This window comes from Podarcis erhardii (genome assembly GCF_964252035.2).
Source record: "Podarcis erhardii genome assembly, chromosome: 12".
NCBI lineage: Eukaryota > Metazoa > Chordata > Lepidosauria > Squamata > Lacertidae > Podarcis > Podarcis erhardii.
The window spans coordinates 32,479,470-32,506,471 of NC_138513.1; the positions used below are offsets into that span (position 1 = coordinate 32,479,470).

General features: G+C 42.6%; 1 protein-coding gene across 1 annotated transcript; it reads right to left on the reverse strand.

The window, feature by feature from the left end:
• Positions 1 to 962: 962 nt before the first annotated feature.
• SCRN1 (secernin 1) lies at positions 963 to 25,143 on the reverse strand. The gene is made up of 9 exons (XM_081882298.1): positions 24,947 to 25,143; positions 13,246 to 13,405; positions 12,162 to 12,343; positions 8,174 to 8,376; positions 6,768 to 6,962; positions 6,141 to 6,306; positions 3,719 to 3,899; positions 1,433 to 1,592; positions 963 to 1,187 (listed from the first exon to the last, which is right to left on the reverse strand). Exons 2-8 carry the CDS (start codon positions 13,402 to 13,404, stop codon positions 1,434 to 1,436), a joined length of 1,245 nt encoding a protein of 414 aa, XP_081738424.1. The 5' UTR covers position 13,405; positions 24,947 to 25,143; the 3' UTR covers positions 963 to 1,187; position 1,433.
• Between the last annotated feature and the right edge of the window lie 1,859 nt (positions 25,144 to 27,002).

Sequence of the window (27,002 nt, forward strand, 5' to 3'; positions counted from 1 at the left end):
AGAGCAATGGTGCTTCTAGCCTGCCAGGAGGGTAGACTCAATATTTTGAAAGCCCTCTCTCTTGCTGGGTGCTGCAACATCCAAAAGGGGCCTAGCATCGCTTCCTCTCCAGCACTGATTTTTGCATGTCCCCACCTCCCCGGTCCTGCGCCCCAGGCAGGGGCTAGTTTCACCACCCCCTAGGTATGCCTCTGTATATTTTTCAACTAAGTCCCCAAAGACAGCACAAAGGAACAATGAAATCTACTGCCTACCATCAGTCCCAGCCAGCATGACCAGCAGGCAAGAATGATCAGAATTGTGTTTCCAACTACATATGGAGAGCCAGAAGTTCCCCATCCTTGGTGGAAGCAAATTATCTGAACAAATTCTGGTCATTTCACTGGAACAATTGCCTTTCCTAAGCAGGTATGGTACAGTTCCCACAACCAAATTAAGGTTCTTGATCTTACCTTCAGCTGTAAGCTTGCTTCTCTCTCTCTAAATGCTTAGGCCAATTCACACTGTTCAGAACTCTATTTTGGGGAGAAATTGATGATTTAAATGTAATCTTCGCAGCCTGATATGCAGCAATATGGAACGATAGGTGAGAGAAGCAAAAAAAGAAAAGAAAAAGCTACTAGCCCAATATGTGCATAGGTGAGGCAGCACACAGCTCAATAGACCCAACTCTAAATTGCCAGAACTAGAACAAGTGAGAAGCTTATTCCACTGTTGACATTTATACCATTAACAAGGCCCATTTTTCAACTCATCATTTCTTTGTGGCAAAACTCTTTAGGAGCGCACATGTACCTGTTGTATTTTTTCCTTTTACATGTAGATCAAACTTTTCAGGCAAAACTTTTCAGACTTATTTTGATTTGCAATATTGAGAACTACATGGATTCTGGCTATTTGTTGTTCTTAGTTTCGGTTGCCCAGATGAATGAAAAAAACATTCTGCATTACATTAGCCAGCATGCACACCGCCAGTGAAGGCCCTCTTTCCATAACACACACAGGACAACACAGGAGGAAAATAAAAGGGGGGGAAGGAATGTGTTAATTGGATACAGCTACTAAGGAACTTTTCTCTAAAAAGAGGGAAGTTTCCTCCAAAAATTCGGCAATATGGCGAGTATATCTTTCAAGGCCTGAAGAGCTTTATGGTCTTCTCATGTGAAGGCTAAAGGTGTCTATGGTCACTGAAATGAGAAAAAGCAAAGCTTTAATATTAATTGTTAATTACAAATGCAAGTTTAAATGCAGGGTGGGAATATCCAAATCCATTAGGAGACTTTGCAAAATAACCACAACCCATAAAACGTCAGGTTCTTATTCACAATTGCAGATTCAGGAGTGAGATACAAAGAGACTGGACCAAACACTGAAGCCAACTTATATTTCTAAAAAAAGTAGTTATTGGTATGAGGGTATGAAAAGGACTCACTTCACTTGAAGAACTTAATTTCTGTATCAACACAGTCATAGAAAAGGTCCTCTACTTCAGAAGGATCAAGAACTTCCGAGCTGGTAATGATGCTCTCCATTGCATCCAAGCCTTGCTTTTCGAGGTCTAACATGGTTCTTCTCAACTTCTCTCCTTTTTCCTACAAAAATCCATGGACAGCATGAAACACCTATGAAGTGTCTGAAAGCCTGATCCAACAGAATCGTCTCAAAACTTGTATGTGCATCCATGTGTTAAGTTCAGGGAGAACTTAGGGGCTTTATCTGCTGTGCCGTTGCACAAACATAGCACAACAATCAAACCATAGCAGTACCTCTGTTGAGTTTAGAAATACCAGTTCCGGAAAAAAGGATGCCTTTGCCCAGAGATCATGTTGAAATAAAAACAAACAGCCTAGTTTACATATTCCTTTCTCTCTGCAATGAAGGATGGAGTACAAGAGTTTAAGATTTGAGGAAGGAGATCTTTAAACATTACACTATAACTCTAGGTGGTGTTTTTTCTGTGGGTCAGTCCAGCAGCACTAGGGTAAATGTTTAACGTCCCTCAACCATGTAGGCAAGGCTTATCACAGCTAATTTTGTGGGAGAGAACCACAGACTCTTATGTTTATCACCCTCAAAGTTTATCAGTACTGAGGGGAAAAGGACCAACAAGAATGTGCCTTAAGAAGAATGGTAATATTTACTGGACTTTAAAAATAGCTTAGAGGCCATTTTTGCTTCATACAGCAAGTGGGACTGCAACAAAATGTTGTGGTGTAGAGGATTCCTTGTCAGACAACAGTGCCTTTCTTGCACGATACTTGCCCCGCCACAATGTCCAGTCTGCCTTCCATGCTCTGGCTGTTTGGGGCTTTCCTTCCCTTTTTTGGATTTATTTTTTCCAAAGCATCTTTTGTACTACTGCAAACCTTTGAGGGTCCCCCTCATCAATGCCTACTTGGGTATGGATGGTGCCATTTCACCCATATTAAGGATCTATACTTGGAAAATGAGCTTGCCAGATAACTGGAATGAGATTTGGAATAAAGCTTCCTCATATGACTTCCTTGCTGGATCCATTACAACTAATTTATGTATTGCTGGAAAGGAAACTCGTTCATTTACACTGTACACTTTGTCAAACTGGCAGATTATCAATTTCAGTTTTCAACAGATAATGGTTTAACCCTCAAGACTACTGCACTGGCTGTCTTCCAGACCTAAGCTACAAGTATCTCCTCCTAAACACTTCCCGAAGAAACTTATTTCCCAACAGCCAACGGGCCTTTCAACAAAATACCTCATTGCAACATCTGCACCATTCCTTTGGGACCCCCCTTTAACTTATTTGGAGAAATCCAAGAAGTGCCCGATCACTCGGGCATCTGGAAATCCGAATGCAAGCATTAAAGAACTGAAATGTCAAAAGGACTGCCTCCTCTTCCATGAACCTACCCAAGCATCATGTTATTCCTAAGGGCTTGCTCTGCCCCTCCCTCGTCAGATGTAAGCTGGGTGGTGACCAGATACACAGCCCTATTTTTGAAATTCCTTCCCCTAGGGCAGGGATTGGGAGCCTGAGGGCCCTCAGATATTGTTGGCTTTCAACTCCCATCAAGCCCCACCAACATGGCCACTGTTCAGGGGTGATGCAACATCTGAAGGGACAAATATCAGGCTCCCCATATTTGCCGGGGTCTTCCTCATGCAGTTCTTGGAGCCAAGTATTTCTTACATGTCCAGGTTTTTAGACGTATCTAACACTGGAATTTCGTCAGCTCTGCTTACCTTGCATTAGGAGTTGTTGCTTCCTAGTATGCAATTTGACTACTACATGTTTTTATATAGCTGAGCAGTGTGATAATAGTTCAATGCAATAAATTTAGAGCTGAACTACATTTTCAGAAAGAGCACGTGCCACAGCAGTTCCTGAATGCAAGAGGACTGAATGATGCCTTTAAGTGCATCTGTGTGCCAGGAAGGGGGGGGGGGGGGAGGGAGAGAATTCTGCACGCAGAAAACTAGCACTTTAGGAGAGAAAGAAGGTTAAAAATATTTCAGGTGTGGATTTTCCACAGGCAAGGTTATTTTGAGGTGATGGAGATTTTGTACTTGTTGCTCAGATATGAAATATCCTCTCTTTTTAAAGTTTACAGGACCTAAAAGGGTATTTGACTGAATTTCAAGGGCTCAGGAGGAACGAAACAGAACACAAAATGTAATTTCCCCAGATTTTCATTTTTTAATTTTTCACTGGTGTATTTTCAGAGTGCATGTTTACCTGCTCATTCTCCATGACTGATCGCGCCCACTCGTGTGCTTTGTACAATTCGTGTCTACGGTCTGGTTTCTCCTGGAACCTGGGGATTTTTTTCACAGGATCATCACTACCAAAAATGGGTGACTGTACTTTTGATACTAATTTTACATTATCGACGAAGATAAAAGGTTTAAATATGGACCTGAAAGAGATCAGAGGAATCACCAATTGTTAGCTAAGGCTACATTTTATATTATCACTTAGCAGTTTGCTCAGCTTGTTTTAAAAACAGAAAGAAAAGAAAAGAAAAATTATCACACAAACTTCGATGTGTTGCACAAAATAACTGGTCCATCTGAAAAGAGGCATTAACAGTAACACAGAGACAAAAGCCATAAAACAGACTACACTTACTTTTAAACATATTTACTAAATCAGTTCCTTCTAACTGTTTGCAGATTAGGACTTTTCTTTCCTTTGATTGTTAGGGAATAAGCCAGTCTATGCCATGAAGAATAGCTCAGCAAATATATATTATTTTAATCCTGAAATATTCTGCACAGAGCTGTTCTTAAAAATTAGAATAGATGCACAATGTGTTTAGCAACATTTACAAGACAATGATGCTGTTTTTAAGAAATGCCTGTACAAATTGGTATGTTCAAATCTTCTTTGTCCCCTTTACTCTGGGGCTCCATTAAGATATTTTAGATGAGATCTGTAACACGCTTTCATTAAAAAGGGAAGAACCAGCATTTGGGATTCACTGACATTTGCTTTCGAAGTGCTAAAACTTTTTAGATAGATTTGCATACATTTTCACTTCTCTAGCTTTGAGGAGAATTTTTTTTAATACGAATAAATTGCACCAAAAAGGGAAGACCAGGAAACTGGAATAACAGCAAATCTCCTTCCGAATAATAAAATGCAGCTTTCCTTGAGAAGGAAAGCAAGCAAGTTAAATTAACAGTACTGCTTTCTGCTTATCCTTTTGCTTTTCATCCCTTTCATTTATGGAACATATTACATTAAAGGGGTTTGCTTCTACTCAGAATCTCCCTTCCATTATTGAAGGCGGGACTTTGAACAAGCAATAAATGCCACAAGGAGGATTAAAGGGTAAGACCTACTGTATGGAATGCTAATGAAGAACTATTGATCTTTTCATCAGGAATTGCAAAATGGCTGCTATTTCCCCCAAATACTTTAGAATGTAAATTGAGGTTCTCATCAACTGCAGTCAGTAGAAGAGCTGTAAACCCTTGTTCTGAAAATGACAAGAATGATCCAAAGAATTGCATTGACAGAAAACAAAGGATATGGCGACTCAAAAGTGCTTCACTTTACACCGATGCTCTTAAATAGTCTTGAGTGAAGTTAGGTGCATGACCAAAAATGATCCACTACATTCACATTTACTTTTCTTAGAGAAATTTACCAGCCTATTTAATATATGATCCAGTATTCTCTCCTGTTAGAGGTCTTATCCACACTTAAGGAACAAGCATTATGACCTATAGATTTTTAGGTAAAACTCTCTAAACAGCAGAAGTAAACATTCAAAGATGTCTCAGTGCTAATATTCCGATGGAGGGGAGAAGTAGGAAAGGACTGGCAGAAGAGACATCTTGATGAACTATTTTGCATGCAGTTTACAGCAAATGGATTAGCAGAGTGTGAATAAATGCTGATGCAGTTAAAAACACAATGCAGCTCTAGCTCTCAGGCTCAAAATGGTAGATAGGAAAACAATAAATAGCCCCGATGCAGCAGGAGCCACTGTAGGAATTTCTGCTGAGTCAACGTAACTTCTACGTACTTAGTCAAAGGCAGGATGAAACAGGCTAATAGGGTTGCCATGTTAAAACTGAAGTAGGTTCTGCCGTAGGTCACATGGCCTTCTCAGTAGTGGCACCCACCCTGTGGAACGCCCTCCCACCAGATGTCAAAGAGAAAAATAACTACCAAACTTTTAGAAGACATCTAAAGGCAGCCCTGTTTAGGGAAGCTTTTAATGTTTAATAGATTATTGTATTTTAGTGTTTTGTTGGAAGCCGCCCAGAGTGGCTGGGGAAACCCAGCCAGATGGGCGGGGTATAAATAATAAATTGTTGTTGTTGTTGTTGTTGTTGTTGTTGTTGTAGTAGTAGTAATAATAATAATAATAATAATAATAATAATAATAATAATAATAATAATATCAGCTGACTCGCTTGCCGTTTTGCCTTCCCAACCTGCCTTATCTAGACTGAGGGCAGCGATTGCAGAAATGGATTTAGGCAAAGAAGAGACCCTTTGATTGCTTCCCTGCATCGATTAACTTTGCATCAGTAAACAACGTGGAATCAGCCCGATAAATAAGTTTTTAAAATGCAAAACTAGAAATTAATTTTTGAGGCTTGAAAAAGTACTGGCAGCCTGCCAGGCACTTTCTCCAATATACCTTGATGGATCTGGTGTGCCGGTAAAATAATGGATGCACGGGGAACTAAGATTCTGAGGTAATACGGACACCATGCTTGATGTAGTAAGAAAAGACTCTGAATCCACACATATACCACCAGACTTATCCCGCAAGATGTCAATCATCATTTCCACAGTGATAGCGCCTGGAAAAATATCAAAACAGAGGCATTAACAGGGTAATAAATTTAGGTCTATCCTACACTACTGCTCCTCCACTGGCAGAGGGTTGGATTCAATGGTTGGGTCCCTTCTCAGTCTGTAACTCAAACTGGTTAATCCCATAAAGGGGGGGGGGAAGGATCTCTAAATGTTAATAAGTGATCAAAGTTTTGCTAACATTTACACCATCAGAGGCACTGATGCTTCCATAGGTCTCTTGGCTGGAAGGCAACCAAAGATCTCCAAGTCTCTCTCGCTTACAAGAACATGCATCTCTAAAGCATCACTTATACACAGAATACACTCAAGGTCTATAAGACGTTTTCCTTCCAAAAAAGGAAATGCATAATCTTACCAACAGAAGTGAAATTTTCAAAACTCAGTTCATGCTTTTGGCTACAAACTCATGTATCAAAAGTGGAGTAGTGGTGGATTTTTTACGTACCTTCTTGCTTCTCTAGGCTCTCCTTCGCCAAACAGCAATCTGAATGGTTATCAGCCTGAGAAAATACTTGAGAAAAGTTGAACTCTGTATCTGCAGTCCACCACCCTTGACTTTCCGCATAACTTCTAAGCTCAGGATGCTCTGCATCAATCTTTGTAGTTAAGGAAAGCTGGTTGCAAATGCACTTGACTCCCTCTATGAAAAAAAAAATCATTTATTCTATTATCGTTCATTAAATGCAAATTTAAGCTGAATCTATTTTACATCGTGCAATATCAATCAATTAGGCATGCAGAGATCACGAAAAGCGGGTGGCAAAATTCATTTCCATTGGGATCACCCTTCCCAGTCAAATACTTTTGAGGATTATTTGTAAATAATGTGCAGAGTGAATCAGGCATCATCACACCTGATCGTCAGTCTTACAAAAGACAGAGGCCTGGATCCAGACTAAGTTTTATTTATTTCAACTGGAACTAACATAGTTCGCTTCAAATGCAATATGCTAACGTAGGGGACAAGAGCAGGAAAGAAGTACCGTATTTTTCGTCCCATAGGACGCTCCGTCCCATAGGACGCATCTACTTTTTTGGGGGGGAAATAAAGGAAAAAAATATTTCCTTTATTTTCCCCACAAAACCAGGTCGGGGAACAGTGGGGTGGCGGCGCTGCGCCTCCCAACTGTCCCCCGAGCTTGTGGGCTGGCCGATGTCTGTCCGGCGTGCGGGGCGCTCTGCTTCAGGGTGCCCTGCCCGCCGGGCGGCAGGCTGCTATCCGCAGCGTGGGGAGCCCTGCGGGGAAGTCCTGCCCCAGTTGCACAATTTGTCTTAAAACTTAAAAATGATTTCTGTGTACACTTACAAGCCGGAACAAATTTGCGCGTGGGAGACTTAAATTTGATGGTGCACCATTTTAAAGGTTCAGTGAATGTCAGCGACAATCTGAAGCTGACATGGAAATGTCAGCAAGTCAGAGAGCCACAATTTCAAGGGATAGATGTGAAAGTAATGTGCACAATTAACCTTGAATGGGAGAACCAAGACCTGCAGATAGAAAAGATCTTTGGTCAATCAACTGTTATTTCTGCTTGAGTGAGAAAAACAAAACGCCATACAGGCAGAAACAGATTTCCTAATGCAGAAAAAGCTTTCTGAATACTGACATAAAATTCAACCAAACCAATATGTTAGAAACTTCCAGAAATTGTCCTTAAGGTTGACAATTAAAAACAACAACACAAAACCTGCTTTAAATGGCATACTACCATTACAATCTGGAAAGCAGGAACAAACATTAAATGGAAATAGAAAAGTCATTCAGGAACAACTCATCATCGCCGTGGCAAATGTTCATGTACTCAATTGCCTCCTCATAAATAGCAGGTTGGGATAAAAATTACAACGGACCTGTAATGTTCACTGCTGCCCAGTGTTTCCCAACAGTCTCCAAGACCCAAGCTTCTTTTCTGTCCACTATCAGATACGCAGTCTGGAAAGCATGGCATACACTCCCATCTTCATAATAATTGCCTCCTTGGCCATGCTCTTCCAACAGAGAGACAATGACATCCAAGGCTTCTTTAGCTGTTCCACCCCTTTCTAGACCAAGCCTGGGGAGGGAACCAAAGGAGGTAGAGAAGAAGCAACTCAACTACAGCAACAATGGAAGGCCATGTCAAAGCAAGCTCAGCAGCCTGACAAACGATAAAACGAAATCTAGAACAAGATCATCATTTGGTTAAGCAATCATGAACCCGACTCCCAAAGCCCCATTAAAAGGTAAAGGTAAAGGCCCCTGGATGGTTAAGTCCAGTCAAAGGCAAGTATGGGGTGCGGCGCTCATCTCGCTTTCAGGCCGAGGGAGCTGGCCTTTGTCCACAGTTTCTGGGCCATGTGGCCAGCATGACTAAACTGCTTCTGGTGCAACAGGACACCGTGATGGAAACCAGAGCGCACAGAAATGCCGTTTACCTTCCCGCCGCAGCGGTACCTATTTATCTACTTGTACTGGTGTGCTTTCGAACTGCTAGGTAGGCAGGAGCTGGGACAGAGCAGCAGGAGCTCACCCCATCGCAGGGATTCAAACTGCCAACCTTCTGATTGGCAAGTTCAAGATTGGCAAGCTCAGTGGTTTAGGCTACAGCGCCACCCGCGTCCTCATTATCCCTACCGGAACAATCAATTTAGTTTAAAATATTTGCATCCCATTACCACACTTAGTTCATGAACACTAAAATATGTAGTAAAGCACTAAGATACAAGAACATACAGCACTGTAATATTTATTTATTTATTTATTTATTTATTTAGTAGTAGTAGTAGTAGTATTCAGTGGACTAAGCCTATGACAGGGTCGTCCTGTTGACTCTGCAAGCTATTGGGGAAGATTTATTTTGTAGTAGCTTGAGGACAGTTGTCACAACTGTACCATTAAAATGGTTTGAAATGGGCAATAGTTTTCATTTTCATCATAGCGTTCTGCTGTGACATGGAACAGGATTTTTTGGTTCAAAATGAACCAGTGGTCCACTTTTCTTTGAATATAAACTCTTGTGGGGTGTAGTTGGTTTTTTAATTGTGCCTGTATATTCTTTAGGGCAGGGAAAGGGACTTAAGATGTCTATGTGCTCCATTTTGCCCTGTCCCACCACCAATTTACTAAATCAAAACAGAATGTTAGCAGAAAACATTCCTACGTAGCTGGAAAATGTAGAGGAATTGTCACAGGGTGAAATAAGGGAACTGGAACTTCTGATGGTCATAACTTAACCTCAGTGCTGTATACCTGAAGGAGTGTCTCCACCCCCATCGTTCAGCCCGGACACTGAGGTCCATCGCCGAGGGCCTCCTGGCGGTTCCCTCACTGCGAGAAGTGAAATTACAGGGAACCAGGCAGAGGGCCTTCTCGGTGGTGGCGCCCGCCCTGTGGAATGCCCTCCCATCAGATGTCCAGGAAATAAACAACTATCTGACTTTTAGAAGACATCTGAAGGCAGCCCTGTTTAGGGAAGTTTTTAATGTTTAATGCTGTATTGTGTTTTTAATATTTGGTTGGAAGCCACCCAGAGTGGCTGGGGAAACCCAGCCAGATGGGCAGGGTATAAATATATTTATTTTTATTATTATTATTATTATTATTATTATTATTATTGAACCTCACACTGCCTTCTATAACATAATTAAAATTAGCTCCTTTAGTAAGGACCAAAGCAAACTCTTATTAGAAAGTTACATTTCAAACATCCATAATTTTGATTAATATTGGCCTGCTGTTGCCATTAGGGAATTAATCCCAGAACCCATTCATGCTGGAGCATTTGGATATAAGCCGATTTATTCCCATTAAAGTCAGTAACTGCCAGTCTCCTGCTGTTTTTAAGTTCGAAAAGCAAAATGGATTTGTGAATAATAAAAGTGCCTCCTGTTCATAACAAAGTGGGCAGATAATAGAAGATTCCAGTGTAGAAATCTGCATTGATTGAAGAATGGGAAAGAGGAGCTTAATGTAAAAACAAAAACAAAAAACAGCTTATTAAATATACTTCTAATCAGTCATGTGATGAATTGAGCTTCTAACTAAACTGAATGGGATACAACTGTGTTTTCCCAAAGGAGGATTCAAATCTTGCAAGGATAGTTATAAGACCTGCACGCTTGAGAACTGCTTGCAACGGGGAGAATTCATGCAAAAAGAGAGAATCAGGCAAACCCAATCAGCTTGCTTAGCAGTCTTGCTTGACAGCTTGACAGCTTGTCAGATGTCAAACAGATAAACAACTATTGACTTTCAGAAGACACCTGAAGGCAGCCCTGTTCTGGGAAGTTTTTAATGGCTGATGGTTTACTGTGTTTTTAATATTTTGTCGGGAACTGCCCAGAGTGACTGGGGCAACCCAATCAGATGGGCGGCATATAAATAATAAAATAATAATAATAATAATAATAATTATTATTATTATTATTATTATTATTCGCTCCAACAACAGCCCATAGCCCTATTGCAGTTTCCAGCATGGAAGCCAATCTCATATCTTTTCCACCCTTTCCTTCTTAGTATCTCGTTTCCAGCCATAATAGTTCTTACTGACATTAAGCTAATCTTGCTGTACTATACAAACAAGACTGGCCAGAGGAACCATGTCAATCAAGCTGGGCTAGAATAAAACGATTTTCTGGAGCTCATTCGTCAGCACTTGAGTGAATGGTAAATGGTTTTCCATTGGAATGCATGAGATGCAGTATGCCTGACAATGATTTAATTATTCCAGAGTCCCCGTTCCCCCACCTCCCCGCCTTGAAGCACACAAGCAAGAATTCTAAGTCACAGTAGGCTGTTTTGAAAATGAAGACTAAAATGAGGCTCATGGGCTGTGCAGATTTACAAAGCAACTGCTGCTTTTAAAAGCACACTAGGTTGTATTCCGACTTTTTGCATCTTGGCAGATCAGCAAACCATTTTTTTTAATAGGAGTGCCCAATTATTAAAGTTTGTACCGTGCTCGCCATTCCCAGAGTTTCAAGCCCAAAGAATACATCACATACAATGCTAAAAGGCACAGAGACATGGCAGTTCATGTATTAAAGATGAAAAGAAACACTTTCATTGTACAAACACTGTACACAGTGTTTTCCATATGTGAACCAAAACGTGATGTTACCAAGAGGAAGGTTTGATTTTCTGCTGATATTTCGTACAGCTGATTCATTCCTCAGAACACTTATCAGGCTACACAACCCATCCACAATGTGGTTGTTAATCACCCACGGGGTGGATTTGATTTAAATCAAACCCATTTAAATCACGATTTAAATCACTAGTCGGTAAGACTTGATTTAAAAGACTCATTCCTGCTGGTATATTCTTAATACTTACAACCAGATGAAGGTTTCATTTTTGGAATAATAAATTTTCAGAGTAGTTTTTACAGTTACATCAAAAATTACTGATTTGGTCATACTATCAGAAATACATAGAAAGATAATTATGAAATTATTGTGAGGTTTAATAAGTTAACTGTTTATATTTGGACAACTTTTCTGCTGTACTTTATTGGAAGGGAAAAAACAATCATTTCCTTAATAACAATTTATTGAACTAAAACAATAACATTATAGCATATGTATCCATGTTTGTTAACCGATGTGGTTAAACAATTTTTAAAAAAAAAACTTAGACTGAGTTTTAGCACACATGAAAAACTTAAAACAAATCCTTATTTCCTGATGAATAGCCTCTGGACTATAATGTAACTTAAACAGAAAACTATATTTAGAAAGATTTTTCTTCCAAAAGAATTTTATTTTTAAAATCCTATTTAAATATAAAAAGAAACCGATTTAAATTTTAAAAATCGTTTAAAAAAAACATTGATTTTTATCCACCCTGATCACCCACCTGACAAGATCCATTCCTAGGAGAGCTTCAGTTTCCGAGGCTGGTTCTTTGGTGATAATGGCTTCATTGGTAATGAAGACTCCATGTTCATTTGCTCCCATTTCTGCCCCCCAAAGCCAAGAAGGTCTGCTCAGAGCGACAGCATTGGTCTTGGGCACCTGGTCAATCTCAATGTATGTGCACTACAGTGGGGGAGAGGGAGACACGACCTCACTGAATCAGATTATATTTCTCAATAGAAAGCACAGTGTTATCATATTGACATGTCACCACAATAAGATTTTTACTTGCCACAGGTAAGTGGCAACTTACAAACTCGTTTTAGACAGTGTATCCCAAAGGATCTCTCACCAGCCCCAAAAGTTACCCAATTCTAGCTGCAAAACTGACCACAAATACACAAAAGATACCGGACAAAAATAAAATACAGGCAGTTGATAATAAATATTTTTAAAAACCAAACATGTCACTTTCCATTGGATTTCAACATGTACTGGTAGAGGAGCGATGCATGAATTTCTAGCACTAGGAGAGAAAAATCCATTTGATTTTATGGCAGATGTTTTATATCGAATACGCAGCTGGTTATGATAAGCAGGTTCTCTAATAAAAGCATGTATGTTCAAAAATATGTCAGTCCTTAGGGAAAAAGAGACTTCATAAGGGGAGCAGAAAAGCAAGAGTATGTGTATCTCTGTTTCTGTAGATTCTGGAATAATCTTTCATCAGAAAGCAGAATATGCCATTTTTCTGACTAAAGTCTTTGTTGTATAAACTGCAATTTGACCCAGCTGCTGTTAGACTGGCAGTGCCTGGATTCAAAATGCAGGAAAAAAAGAGAATGGTCAGTGCTCTTCATTATGAAAACAAAAGGAAAGTGACTTGGATAACTCCAAGGTATTTGTGAGCCAAAGATAGCAGGCTCATTTTAAGATTCCTGTTTTCAATTGATATATAAATTTTCACTATCAGGTAAATGGATCCATTTTACAATATTGACCGTGAGAGTCTATATGTCACATCTGACAAACATGCCCTTTGTCAAACCCACAAATTAAGTACAAAATAAAGCTGTTCTGTTTACCTCAACTTTGCATCCTGGATCATGAGTAGCAGCGGCAAAATAAACTATTTCCTGTACCTCATCCCTGGGCCGTGCAGAGTTTTTCCCAATGACTACAAGGCCATCTTTAGTGTGTGGTGGGAACGCAACAAAACAGTAACTGGGAGGTGCCAGAGCCATCCTAGAGAAAAAGGGACATTTTAGGATCATAAGAAACTGCCTTATTCCAGGCCATTTTATTTCTCCATTTAGCCAGGGCTGGTCCAAAACATTTTGCTGCCTGAAGCGATGCAGTAAAATCGAGCCTTTCTCACAGGGCATTGTACCCAAGGTTGATCAAGTTATTTTGACCCCTGAGGCAGAAAATCCCACAATTGCCCCTCTTGCTGGCAACAAAAACAGAAGAAGAAAGAACAATTTTCTGCCCCTTTACAAGACACGGTATCTCTTCACCATGCCTAATGATAGGGCCGGCCGTACAGCTACCCCAGTATTGCATTTGCTGTCTGACAAGCCGCTCTTTGGGCAGAGAAAGGCCTTTCCCATCACCCAATTCTTTTAAGTGGTGATGCCAGGATTAAACATGGATCTCCAAGATACACAAAGGATTTGCTCTCCCACTGAGCTACAGACTCTCCCCAAATTGGTTAACTTGACCAAACTAGCATTTGTCTGGTTGCTATTCTTGTCTCACCAGCTAAATAATCCCATTTTAATGAAAGAAAGTCATCCAAAATAGACTGACTGCAGCTCAGTAAACAAAGTCCTTTGACTGTGAAAGGAGAATGATGGAAGAAGTAGTGGAGAGAATAATTAAAACAGATTATTTTCTCTTACAAACAACTATACCCAGGTACAATATAGCCAGGTAAAATGTACTTCCTAACTCAAATGTTTTAGCAGAGAGATAGGCAAGGATTTTTAAGTACTACAAACATGCCACACCCGAGACAAGGTTATTTGAAAAAATTACTTGTGCTCCCTTATAATCTCAGCCCCACCAATTAACTGACTGAAGTTTTAATGCACTTAAGTCTACTTGTTTCCATTAATTAACGTCTGCAGCCCTAATTGGATATACATTAGCAGAAAGCTATGTGTTAGTTCTTTTACTGTCTTAACTTCCTCAACAGAGAATTGTCTTAAATAATTGGAGAATACCTGGCACATCTTGTGCTATTAGTGACCAACTGCCACAATACTCTGGACCAATATTTTGGCTCAGTTCACACATCACGTCAAATCATGATTTACAACCAGCTGCCATTGGTGTGGAACCTGAGAACTCCAAACTTGTGGCAAGAAATCATGCTTAATGATTGAAGTCCTCAAAAACATACCCATTTATCGCTATGTTCTCATGATTTAAAGACTGCAATTGGCGTGTTGGTATCTTTGATGGTGTTCTATCTTTAACTGTTCCTGCAGTTTTAGAATTTTTCTGGGCGGCGTGTTTTGATTTTATCACTGGATACTGTTATTAATGCTTGTGTTTTGGGGTTTAAAATTTATTATGCCTTAGGTATTGTTGGAAGCTGTCTTGAATAGGCTGTGTCCCAAAAAGTTGGTTTATAACAATGTCTTTAATAGTAAATAAAAGACAAACAAGAATAAGACACTTTGGGTCAAAGTGGGCTGCAAACCACAGTTTGGTATAATGTCTGAAATGACAAGCGGTTATTTATCTATCACACTTCAAAGCATCTCAGAGCAATTTACATTAATTTGAACCAATATTCAAATTGGCACTAATACAATTAAAAACGAAACAAAAGCAAAGCAAGCAAAATAAAAGCCATGTTTTAAAAAATCAATAAAAGCCTGAGTGAATAAAGATGTATTCACCAGTAGCCAAAAAGGTATCTAATGAACTGTAAGGCGGGCATCCCTGAGGAGACGATTCAAAAATTGGGGTGCCACCATGGAGGGTGTCCTGCCTTGCCTCAGATGGCAGCGTCTGAGGCAGCCTTTGAGGCAGATCTTAATGTTCAGCAGGTGGGCCAGAAACATAATTCTGTCCAATGTCTGCCTCTGGAGGTTACTACGCTATACAGTGGTACCTCGGGATGCGAACGGGATCTGCTCCGGAGCCCCGTTCGCATCCTGAACGTAAGACGCGACTGCGCGTGCCGTGTTTCGCTGCTTCCGCGCATGTGCGTGACATCATTTTGACCGTCTATGCATGCGCAAGTGGCGAAACCCGGAAGTAACGCACTCCGTTACTTCCAGATCGCCGTGGAGCGCAACCCGAAAATACTTATCCTGAAGCGTATGTAACCCGAGGTATGACTGTAGTCAGAATGCTGAGCAGAAGGAATCTGAAAGCAGAAATGGAGTTCCAACTTAGTCGCTCTTGTGTCTGTTAGCAAAAAACACATTTTGGGGGCTCTAAGTTTAGCTTGGCATGATATTCAAAGTGGGCCTTCGACAAAATAGGTTGGCCTCTTCATTGTCTTCACACAAACACAACCCTACGCACAATTCATTGTTTAACTATATTCCAACATCACCAATTATTTGATGTACTTTTACATTTCAGTGACACGTTAAGTAGGGGGCAGGGGGGAAATACTTCCTTGCGTTGGCCATGCCATTTAAAAGAATTTGCCCTATGAGCTAGCACCATCACAGAGCAAGTTTCCAGCCTCTGATCCAACATAAATAAAAATGGCCTCAGCTCACACAGCAAGGATGCGGACTATGACATTCACCACTGGGATGGATGCTGATTCCTCTAGCGTTATTGCAACAGCTAGAGAAGCTGTGTTTCCCCGGCCACAAATTTCTCATTGTGTACAATACAAAGCATCACTCACTTTTTAAAAGCTTGATGAGTATGCTGCTTGCGATTATATCCCTTGTCTCAAAAGGCATAAATCCACAGAATGAGGAGACTGATACATCTTTCAAAAATCCCAGGAGAGCTGAACTGTATTATTCATGCACAGTTAATTAGCTCCAAGACACAATTTTAGCAGGTTGCTTTGATATAGATCTTATCAGACAAGACAATGGTCAGAATGCAATATCCAATTCCCTTGCGACTACCTGAAGTGACAACTTTCAAGTGATTTCTCACCGTCTAGTGCTTCTTGATGAAAATTAATCTCAAGGGAATTTGGCTGTGTGCTGCTATTTTTGCTGCTGTTTGTGCAGCTAATGCCTTTTCAGTTACTATGCCAATGTGCTTAAAATAGGCTGGCATGCTGAAGAGTAAATAGCTTTGATTAACATGTAAAATGAATTCTTTGTAAGACATTTCAGTGAGCCTAAATGGGGAAAAATTATGTATTTATTAAAATAAGAACTGCCGTCAAGAGCTCATCTGTACAGATACTCAGGGCTGTCTCCGGGACTTGTGACTTGCCAGCCACAGCGTGAACTGAGGACTGCTATTGTGGGAAGCAAACTTTTATTTTTCTTTCTTTCCTTTATACCTATATCTGCATGAATGCAAGGCTGCATTCTCTGACTTGTGACAAGCACAAGGTACGCTGTGAGACTTGGCAAGTCGACAACCCCTCGTGCTGCTTCTCAAGTTGTTCATATGTATATTAAAAGTGTCTAATTCTCAGCTCTAATGACTTTTAATTAGAGTGTGTTTAGTCTGCTTCCATTATACGCTGAAAGATGTGCAGGCAGGGCTGGTAAAATCAGCACACATTTTAAGCCCGGAAAATAGGTCAATACTTTGCAATGGTTTGCTCCGAAACAATGAGATTGCAAGCAGAGGAGGTGGGTGGGAGAGCTGGGATTTTGTCTACCAAATTGCCTTTTGTTTCAGATGGCCAGAGCCATTAGCTTCTGGTGCAAATACAGTCACTAGGAAACAGCCCACAAAAAGCCCAACCAAGTGTGGGAAAAGCCAGTCTTGCTTTGCAATGTGAACAATTGCTTACTGGACTGAATGGGAGGGTGGTCTTTAAACACTTTCCCCACATACTTTTCTAATTTGGTGCCCTTTGTTTCCATGAAACAACCTCGAGATGCTCCTTACTACCTGCTACACGTTGGGGAACATTCAGGCATGCATATTAAAAACAAACCTAGACTAATTAGTTAAGAACCATATGCTGGTATAAATGGCTTGGGTTATACGGAAGGCTTTTTCTCCCTTGATCGGTAACCTCTGTTCATGTTTCTTTGAGCAGTAGCAAAAGGCATAAGCTTTGCAGAAAACCATTTGTTCAAAGGAGACTCATTTTTCCTATTAAAAGAACTTAAGGCAGGTGGGAGCATTTCTGCTGGGAGAAAAGCCTGCATGATGAAACAATAAATCACAGCTCTGCTACCTCTTACATTCCCCTTCAGGCAAAATGCAAGTATAAATAGTACGACTGGCTTACCATTTTCTTTATTAAATATGAATATTTTCAAAGTGACTTGAATTCTTAATGCATCTGTGGTTGCCAACCCCAAATGCTCTAAAAGAGAGATTCGGAATCTCCACATTCTAAAGGGATCTTCTTGGGCACAGTAATACATACTGACTATCTTTGTAAATACACAGGCCCCAATTCAGACACAGAATCACAGAATTGTAGAGTCGGAAGGGACGAGGGTCATCTAGTCCAAACCTCTGCAGTACAGGTATCTTTTGCCCAACGTAGAGCTCAAACCCACGACCCTAAGGTTAAGAATCTCATGCTCTACCAACTCTGCCACGCTCAGCCCCACTCTCATTATAGGGTGACTCAATGCAGAGGTAAGTCAGGAATCCTCTGGGAACTGCATAAAAAGGTGCTGTGGTCTAAACCACAGAGCCTCGGGCTTGCTGATCAGAAGGTTGGTGGTTTGAATCCCCACGACAGGGTGAGCACCCATTGCTCAGTCCCTGCTCCTGCCAACCTAGCAGTTTGAAAGCACCTCTGACGGGAAGGTAAACGGCATTTCCGTGTGCTGCTCTGGTTCGCCAGAAGCGGCTTAGTCATGCTGGCCACATGACCCAGAAGCTGTACGCCGGCTCCCTCGGCCAATAAAGTGAGATGAGCACTGCAACCCCAGAGTCGTCTGTGACTGGACCTAATGGTCAGGGGTCCCTTTACCTTTACCTTACCTCCAATATCAAGCAGCTGCACCATCTTTGAATTTCAAGGCCACGCAGAAATGTGGCAGCTCTTCAGCAGTACACTGAAGCTCCCCTACAAATGTACTACAGCCCCTATACCTGAGCATCTTCCACAAACAGTGCAAAACTTTGGATGGGGCTACAGTCTCACCTAGTATAATTTAAGGAAGGGGGGAATTTTCCCTTTTCAGTCAAAAAGACTTACAGAACAGCTTACAAATGTCAGCCATAAAACAGTCCCCAACCTCATGATAAAAGGGCCTAACAAAAGGGAAAAGAAACTGGGAGAGAGGAAGAAATAAAGGCTACAGAATCTTAGGTTAGAACATTCTACAGTAGTACCTCTGATTATGAACTTAATTCGTTCCAGAGGTCTGTTCTTAACCTGCAACGGTTCTTAATCTGAGGTACCACTTTAGCTAATGGGGCCTCCTGCTGCCACCGTGTTATTTCTGTTCTCATCCTGAGGTAAAGTTCTTAACCCGAGATACAACTTCTGGGTTAACAGAGTCTGTATCTCGAAGTGTTTGTAACCCAAGGTACCACTGTAGTTCCGATGATGCTTACACGCTGATGGTAAATCAAGAGTTTCTGACTTCCTGTGAACCAATCAATAGCATACTCATGCTGCCTAAACACTGCCAATTCTCTTCTGGTATAAGTGGGATCAACAAACCAGGTAGCCTTGGCTTCCCATTATACCCAAGACAGGGTTTTGCGGTCCATTTCTCCTTTAGAAGCCATGGCTATTAGCCAACCTTTAGTCGTGTGGCTTACAGATCAGATCATGGGCTTGTTAAGCAGCAACATACTACAATCCTCAGTTCATATACAATATCCTTCCTGGCATAGGCGCCAACGCTATAGGGCCCTGGTCCCTTCGCCCCACAATAAAATATTTAGGGGGGCTGCCCCCCAATATTTTCTGCAGGTTGGGGTTTTCCTCCCTCCCTCTCTTGGACAGTCACTTGCCCCCGCCCTCAGCGGGCGCCACCCTCTTTGGCCAGCTTGCTTCCCAGCTTTCGGCACCATTTCTGAGCACGTTTGAGCCATGGCAGCTAAGGAGAGACGTGGGCAGGCAGGCAGGTGGGCAGAAGAGGCAGGCCGGTAGGAGAGGTGATCGGGCGAGGGGGGCATAAACTTCTTGGGGGGGGTGAGAGGCAAGTGGGTGGGAGGAAGTGGAGGCCTATGCCCAGTTTTGTGCAGCAGAGGAAGGTGCGATCCACAGAAGTGCAGTGGGGGGGGGCAGAAGAGCAGGGAGCAGCCCCCCCCCAATATTTTGTTCAAGTTTGTGCCTATGCTTCCTGGTTTGTTTATTCCACTTATGCCAGCGGAGGAGTGCCATTGTAATGGGAATATGCAGCAGCACTCATGGTAATTCAGAAACTTGTATTGATGCCTCTGGGACGATGCAGGCTACAAATGAAATAAATAGGTGAGCAAAATGAAATCAGGAGGCTGGAGAGAGAGATATATATTGTTAATTTATTTCAAATCTGTATTCCAATTAGTTTAGTTCACCCTCAGGGCGGTAAATATAGCCAATATATTTTGCAGCGGTAATTGCTATTTCATGCGACACATCAGCCGTTGAGATCTGCAGAGGAGTAGGAGCCGAACGGATTCTGCAACTTTTTGCAAAAAAACAACAACAAAAAGTATTTTGTACCAGCAGGATGGCAGTCACATTAATCACATTCCTATCTATCAAATGGCGTCAGGATTTGCTACAATATGCAAAACAAGTCTCTGCTCTAATAAATGAATGTCACACAAATAATATTGCACAGTGGCTGAAACTTCCTCTCTGCCCACGTCTGCGCTAAGCCACACCCACTTTTGTTATTATTTATTTTATTTCTTCATTAAATTTATATACCACCCTTCATTTGAGGATCACAGGGTAGTTTACAGTATAAAAACACAAAAATACATAACATAATAACAAACAACAACACACACACCAGATTAAAAGGCTATACAGCGGTACCTCAGGTTAAGTACTTAATTCGTTCCGGAGTTCCGTTCTTAACCTGAAACTGTTCTTAACCTGAAGCACCAATTTAGCTAATGGGGCCTCCTGCTGCTGCCGCGCCGCCGGAGCACGATTTCTGTTCTCATCTTGAAGCAAAGTTCTTAACCCGAAGTACTATTTCTGGGTTAGCGGAGTCTGTAACCTGAAGCGTATGTAACCTGAAGCGTATGTAACCCGAGGTACCACTGTAGATTGTTTAATTAGCCAAAGGCCTGAGAGATAGGCCTGAAGATATGCAATGAAGGTGTTAGGTGAGTCTCCCTGGGAGCTCTGCTCCACCTCTGGTGTGTTGCGGCAAGCTAAACCATGGTTTGGCTTAGCATGCTGTATGAACCTGGGCTCATGGTTTGTTTTGCTCCAGATAAATAATGAGCTATAACCAATGTCTGCTCTTTGTTTAAAGCTCAAGGCAAATCACAAGCCTGCGTTCAGAAGACATATTAGCTAAGACAGACCTAGCTCACAAGAGCACGAGCTGAGAAGCAGCAAAATGGCTGTATTCTCCATTCCTAGAGCCTGTACATCTGTGCTAAGCCATGGCTTGTCTCAGTCTTACGTGCTTTGAAATGCTACATTTGAACTGCAAATGAGATGTTGCTGGGCAACCGAATGCTTCTATAGTTCCCATGCTCTGAGTTCAAGGGAGTTGCAATGCTCTGTGATAGTGGGGTCTGACATGGAGTTCTCACTATTCTTCAGATTAGGGAGAGGCAAAAGATAATTTACCTTCGTTTGCTAGATCACTAGATGACCTGCAGCGGACAAGAAGAGTCTGACTTCTAATCTTACCGTATTTTTCCATGTATAAGACTAGTTCCCCCCCCCCCAAAAAAAAATAATGCCAAAAATTAAGGGGGCCTCTTATATACGGATATATCTCCCCCCATTTTCTTAAATCTGAGTGCCCAAAAATAGGCACTCTTATACATGTCTTATAGAGGAAAAAATATGGCATTTTACTTTATACATGAAGAGCAGCAACAAAAAGGCTTTTAAAAATAAACTGTTCAAATTCCAGATGTTCAACAATTCAGATGCAGATTTTTATTTGCATATATAGGCCAGTCATCCCAGTGTATGACTCACAAAGTGAAGCAAGCAATTCCGCCAGACTGCAACAGAGGAAGTGATGGGAATCAGTGTCACCCCATTGGTTCTGCTGGGAGACAGCTATAATTGGCTCCCCAATCCTAGCTGGCCATTAGAAGGACTGCTATTTAATAACTGGTGCCTGAGTTTACCTCTACCCTTTTCTATCCCTGCCACTATTTCCCCCCCCCCTTTGTTAAACATACATAAGATGTTCCGAGAGGCTTCTTTTTGAGGGGGGGGTAAAAATGCTTTGGATAAATAGTCTTCAGCCCCTCACCTCCCATGATGCCACTGGCTCAAACAAGAGGTTCACACAGCCAGGAGTTGGTGAACCCTCATGAGTTGGCAGGGGGTTGGACTCGATGGCCCTTGTGGTCTCTTCCAACTCTATGATTCTATGAGTTCTTGTAAAGTAGAAACAAAGTTTTCTCATGCATAGCCAACTCACCAGGGGTCTGGCAATAACCTCTACCAGAATGCCATACCTCGGTAGCCTTCAGCAGATTGTGTCTCAATGAGACCTCCGTGGAGCGATGCCACTGCATGATAACAATGCAACACATGCCATGGGATGCACACCTGAAAAACCTTGATCACTGTGGTACCAAACAACATTTATTAACTGTAATTTAGCTGGAAAATTATGGCTACGGAACAATACATGGGGCAATTCCTCTATCTCAAGCTGCATAAAGGCCACTGCTGCAAGAAAAAGGCAGGAGGAACAATTTTTGGGTACATTAGTGAAAGGCGTTTATAGAATATAAGCATTGTTACCCTCCTGATACAAATACAGTGTGGAAAGAATCTAGCAGCAGCTCTGCAATAATTCTAGCAGGGGTGGACTTTGGTAATATGGTGCCCTAAGCGAGGACAAAATTTGGCACCCCTCCCCTTTAAATATTTCTTATTTTCACACACACACAAAAACTTCATTTTGGTACACTTGCTTTTTATGTCTCTTCTCAGTGGGTACCTGAATAAATATTAGGTTTTTTAAAATAATAATAATAATAATTATGCTGCACCCCCTTGGCTCGGCACCCTGGCAGAGAAACCACCCACACCTCCCTAAATCTGGTGCCGATTCCAGCAAGGATCTTCTCCATATGAGCCACCAGAAATAATTACAGTGGTACCTTGGTTGACGAACTTAATCCCTTCCGGAAGTCTGTTCTTAAACCAAAGCGTTCTTAAACAAGGCGTGCTTTCCCATAGCAGTGGGGGACTCAATTTACAAATGGAACACACTCAACAGGAAGCGAAACATGTTCTTATTCCAAGGCAAAGTTCACAAGCCAAAACACCTACTTCCGGGTTTGCAGCGTTCTTAATCCAAGTTGTTCATAAACTAAGCTGTTCTTAAACCAAGGTACCACTGTATACCGAAAGCCACATTCCCTTATTTTACATGCCAGTGATGGGCGGGGCCAGAGGCAAAAGTGGGCGGAGCTAGTAGGCTAGCTTCTACACACACCCATCTTGTCCTCTATCCAGGCAAGCAAAGGGCACTATGACTATCAAGGATACATTCCATCCAGGTGAAAACACTCATAGAATCCAACTGAGAAGGAAAGTATAATGGACACTACTACAGGCACTTATACAGAGGTAGCCCACTGGGCCTATGCAGCTGAGTAGTTCAGGGGTCAGTCTAGAAACCCACTAAAATATCAAGGTCTTGCCTTACAGGGCAGCACAGCTACACAAAGGCCAATAGTGCTTTAAACTACAGATCATTAAGATCTAAAAATAACCAGAAAACCCAATTTTGTGAAAAGGAAGATGCATGTGAATCTCCAAAACCCACAATGCCATTTCAAAACCATAACCTTGAGCTAAAAGCTTGTTATTTTATGTAAGTAGATCAAACAATGGACAGAGTGGGGAAACATTTCAGTAAAGCCCAATACTTTAGCCTTGAAGAACTTTTGAATTAAAGTCCCAAAGAGACCACCTGAGCAGATGCATTTCTTACAATTATTAAAAACAAAAAAACCCCACCAGGCATTAATAAACCTACTTTCAGTTCATGTTCCAGTATTCACAATTTTAGAAAAGAAAACCATGCATTATTAACAGATCGCAGCAAAATCTCACTTTACTATTCCCTATTACTGCCCACGCTCATATTTAAATAGGAAGGAGCCAGGGGCCACAATGAAAAGCAAGTTTGTAGAAATGATTTCATTGAGTCAGATGAAACACAAAGGCTAGACTATATATAGCAGGCAGCCATATTATACTTCACACTAGATTCTAGATAGACATCACCTGTTAAACCTTTGTAAATGAGATAGGAATTGCCAGAAAACCACAGAAAGAAGCAGTGGAACTGACCTAAGGTCACAGAAGATGGATGGCAAATGTCAGAAGTGCAGGAAGTCACAGTTAAAACAGATCAGGAACTTAGCAGCAATGGAGTTACTACAGCTAGCAAGCCTACCGGTACATTTCCACCCTGCAAGCATCTCTACAGATACAGCTCCACTACACTACAGCATCTCAGCAATATGCACCTGCCCTTCAGTTATACACCCAAAGCCTCGCAGCATCCAAGGACCTCCGCCTCTCCAAAAAATCTCAGATGCGGTATCTACAGTCTGAGCAAATTAAGACTCTGTTCCCCCTGGGGCAAAAGGCGAAAGGGAGGTCTGAGGTGAGGTGGAGACTCTTCCCATCCAGTGCAGAGCTTGCAACAATCCAACTATTGTGTGAAGCGGCAGTTGTGGACCAGGGGGAGGCCACTAACACATGCAGTGGAGAGAGGAGCCCAGGGATGAGTCATCAAGTGCAAAGATCAAGGAGGGGCAAGACAGAAGTAGCCCTAGACAGTGCTATCTTTTAAGGAAAAGGTGTTGGAACTCACCTCATTCTCTTAAAATGGCAAGGGCACCCACCTGAGAGGTGCCGAAACTCAGTTCTGGTGTGTGGGGGGGGGGAGCCCTGGCCCTAGAGCTCATAGGAGCCAACTCCTAGGGGCCAACGTCCCTTTGGGCCCCCAGTTAAATATTGAGGGGCCCCGCAAAATGGATGGACATTGCCATTCAAATAGGGTGTGCGAGCCGCATCTTGCAATCGATTATGCAGGGTGGGGCTTACCTGAGCCGCGCCCCCCCCCCAATTTTATTCAAGTTGGCACCCCTGCTAGAGCTCGTTCTCCTGATTTCTGGATTGGAGGAGAGGGAAAACGTTTGTGTGTATGTGCATGAGGGGGAGGATGGGAAAGCTAGGAGGTGACCTGCCTCTTTGCAGAATCCCCAATGGCTGCACCTGCGAAAAAAGAGCAGAAGAAAAGGCGCGTCCTCGGCGAGCCCTGGCCGCGGCTCCCCATGCAGACGGCGGAGGCAGCAGTTGCGCACCTGCCGGGACCTCCAGGTGCGCCCTTGAGGCCGCCTTGCTGCGATGGGAGAGACCTTGGCAAGCGCCGCCGCCGCCTCCTCCCTCAGTCGAGGAACGGTGGCTGCCGAAGACGAGCAAACCCCCCAAAAGAGACACCCCCGGAGCGAGAGAGAGAGAGACCTCACCTTGCCGCTCGCTTGCTTGCTTGCTCCCTTCGGGCTTCCCTCCGCCTGCAGCTCCGTCTGCGCGAGGGCGAGCAGGCGGCGGCGGCCTCTCCTCCCAGGTAACAGCTGCGCTCCGGCTCACGTGAGCGGCCTGCCAGCAGGGAGGGAGCCAGCAGGCGCCGCTGCCTCCTCGCGCCTCAGCGCCGTCGCGTCTGCGCAGGGCTCCGCCGAGCGGGCGTGCAGCTCCAGCCGCGGGAATAGGCGAGACGAGGAAGCGGGAGGGTCTTCTGGCCGGAAAGGGGCGTCTGGAGTATCCCTCCGCTGGCCCGGGGAAGGAAGGAGGGCTGCGAAGAAGAAGAAGCAGCCCTTCGGGTTTCGGCTAGCGGAAGCAGAGCTGGGTGATGGGACTCTGAGAAGGGCGCCTCTGAGCATGCACAGAGGGACGCCGACTTCCCGCAACTGAGGTGACGGCTAGGAGGAGCTCGAGCTGCTGCTTAGCTCCTTGCAGTGCCGGAGTCGGTTCGGCAGCGATGTGGGCATTGGAAACAGCCCCGCAGCCTCAAACCAACGAACGACGGGAGCCGCCATGAAGCACATAGCTGTCAACCTTTCCCTTTTCTTGCGAGGAATCCTATTCGGAATAAGGGAATTTCCCTTTAAAAAAAGGAAAACGTTGACAGCTATGATGAAGCATCCTTCTCTTAAGAGCACTGTAGGGTTTCCTATGAAGAGCAATGGTCTTAGGGCACTTTTGGACTCACACATTTCTTGTGATAAGCTTGGATTAGAGCTCATTTCATCAGATGCATTAACTGGCGGGGGGGGGGGTATACGTATTTAAAAACACACCCATGTAAGGAGAAACGATTTTTTATAGCATTACCTGACCTTTTCAGAAGGTATCATTTGGTTTTCCAAGAGTTTACATGTTTTTTTAATCAAACGTAGATTTACCAAGCTAAATGTCATCCAGCCACACAAAGATAAGCAGGTTTGAACTCCTCACACTGAAAACACATTTTTAAGACCCCCTCACTGAAGAAATTTGCACAAGTTCCCCCCCCCCTAAAATTGCACGCCCTGGTGGCAGACCTCGATTTCATGGTCTTTGATCCTTTGTATCTACCAGAGGGAAACGCTTCCGTGCACCTGATTGTAACAGTGAGCTCCACTCAACCAACACTTAAAGTCACCGTGGGCTCCTCTAGGTTGTGGTGTTTTATTGCTGCAGGTTTATTTCACAACATGTTCTTGACATGATAATAGTGCATTGCTGGTGGGTTTGTTCTGCTGTGCTTCCCCAATGCCATCTGGCTATCACTGTCTGGAGGGGCTACAGTACAACAAAACAAAGATAAACCCAAACATTCGTGGTGTAAAGTTAAAGGATTTCAGCAGGAAGCTATGGGGTGTCTGCTGAATGAAAATGGAGCAGTCTGACCACTCAAAACTTCTCCAGGCATGGACAGCTTGAAAGCTGCATCACATTGTGACCACAACGATAGCACAAGCACAAATAATCACAAATGCACAATAAAAATGTTATCTGGAGGGTGCATTGAAGGTGGCCTGACAGCCTAGCCAAGGTACTTCAGTGAAATTTGGACCATGCAGTAATCGCTTGTGATGATTCCTGCTGCATCATCCCCAAGGAATGGATCTTGGTCTGCAAGCACAACCAAGATTTCAGTCACAGTACCTTACATCATGCCCAGATTGTTCCCCACCCAATTCTATGCCAACAGTAGGATTCTTAGGAATATGGTTGCATGTCGCAATCAGTTTGTCTTATTTTAACCATGGTTCACTTGTATGGCTATGCACACACAGCTCAAACCAGCCATAGTACGTTTCACACAAACCACAAGTGACAAACCAGAAACCAACCAACATTTGTTCTTGGTTTTCTTTCTGACTTGCTGCTCGTGGCTTGTTTGAAACAAACCATTGACCATGTTCAGAAAACAAGACATCACTTGTTTTGAGGGCAGGAGAGCCATACAGGAACCATGTTTATGACAAATCAGCTATTGTGATGTGAAAATGAGGCCACTAAGATTGCATGTAATTTTTCTTC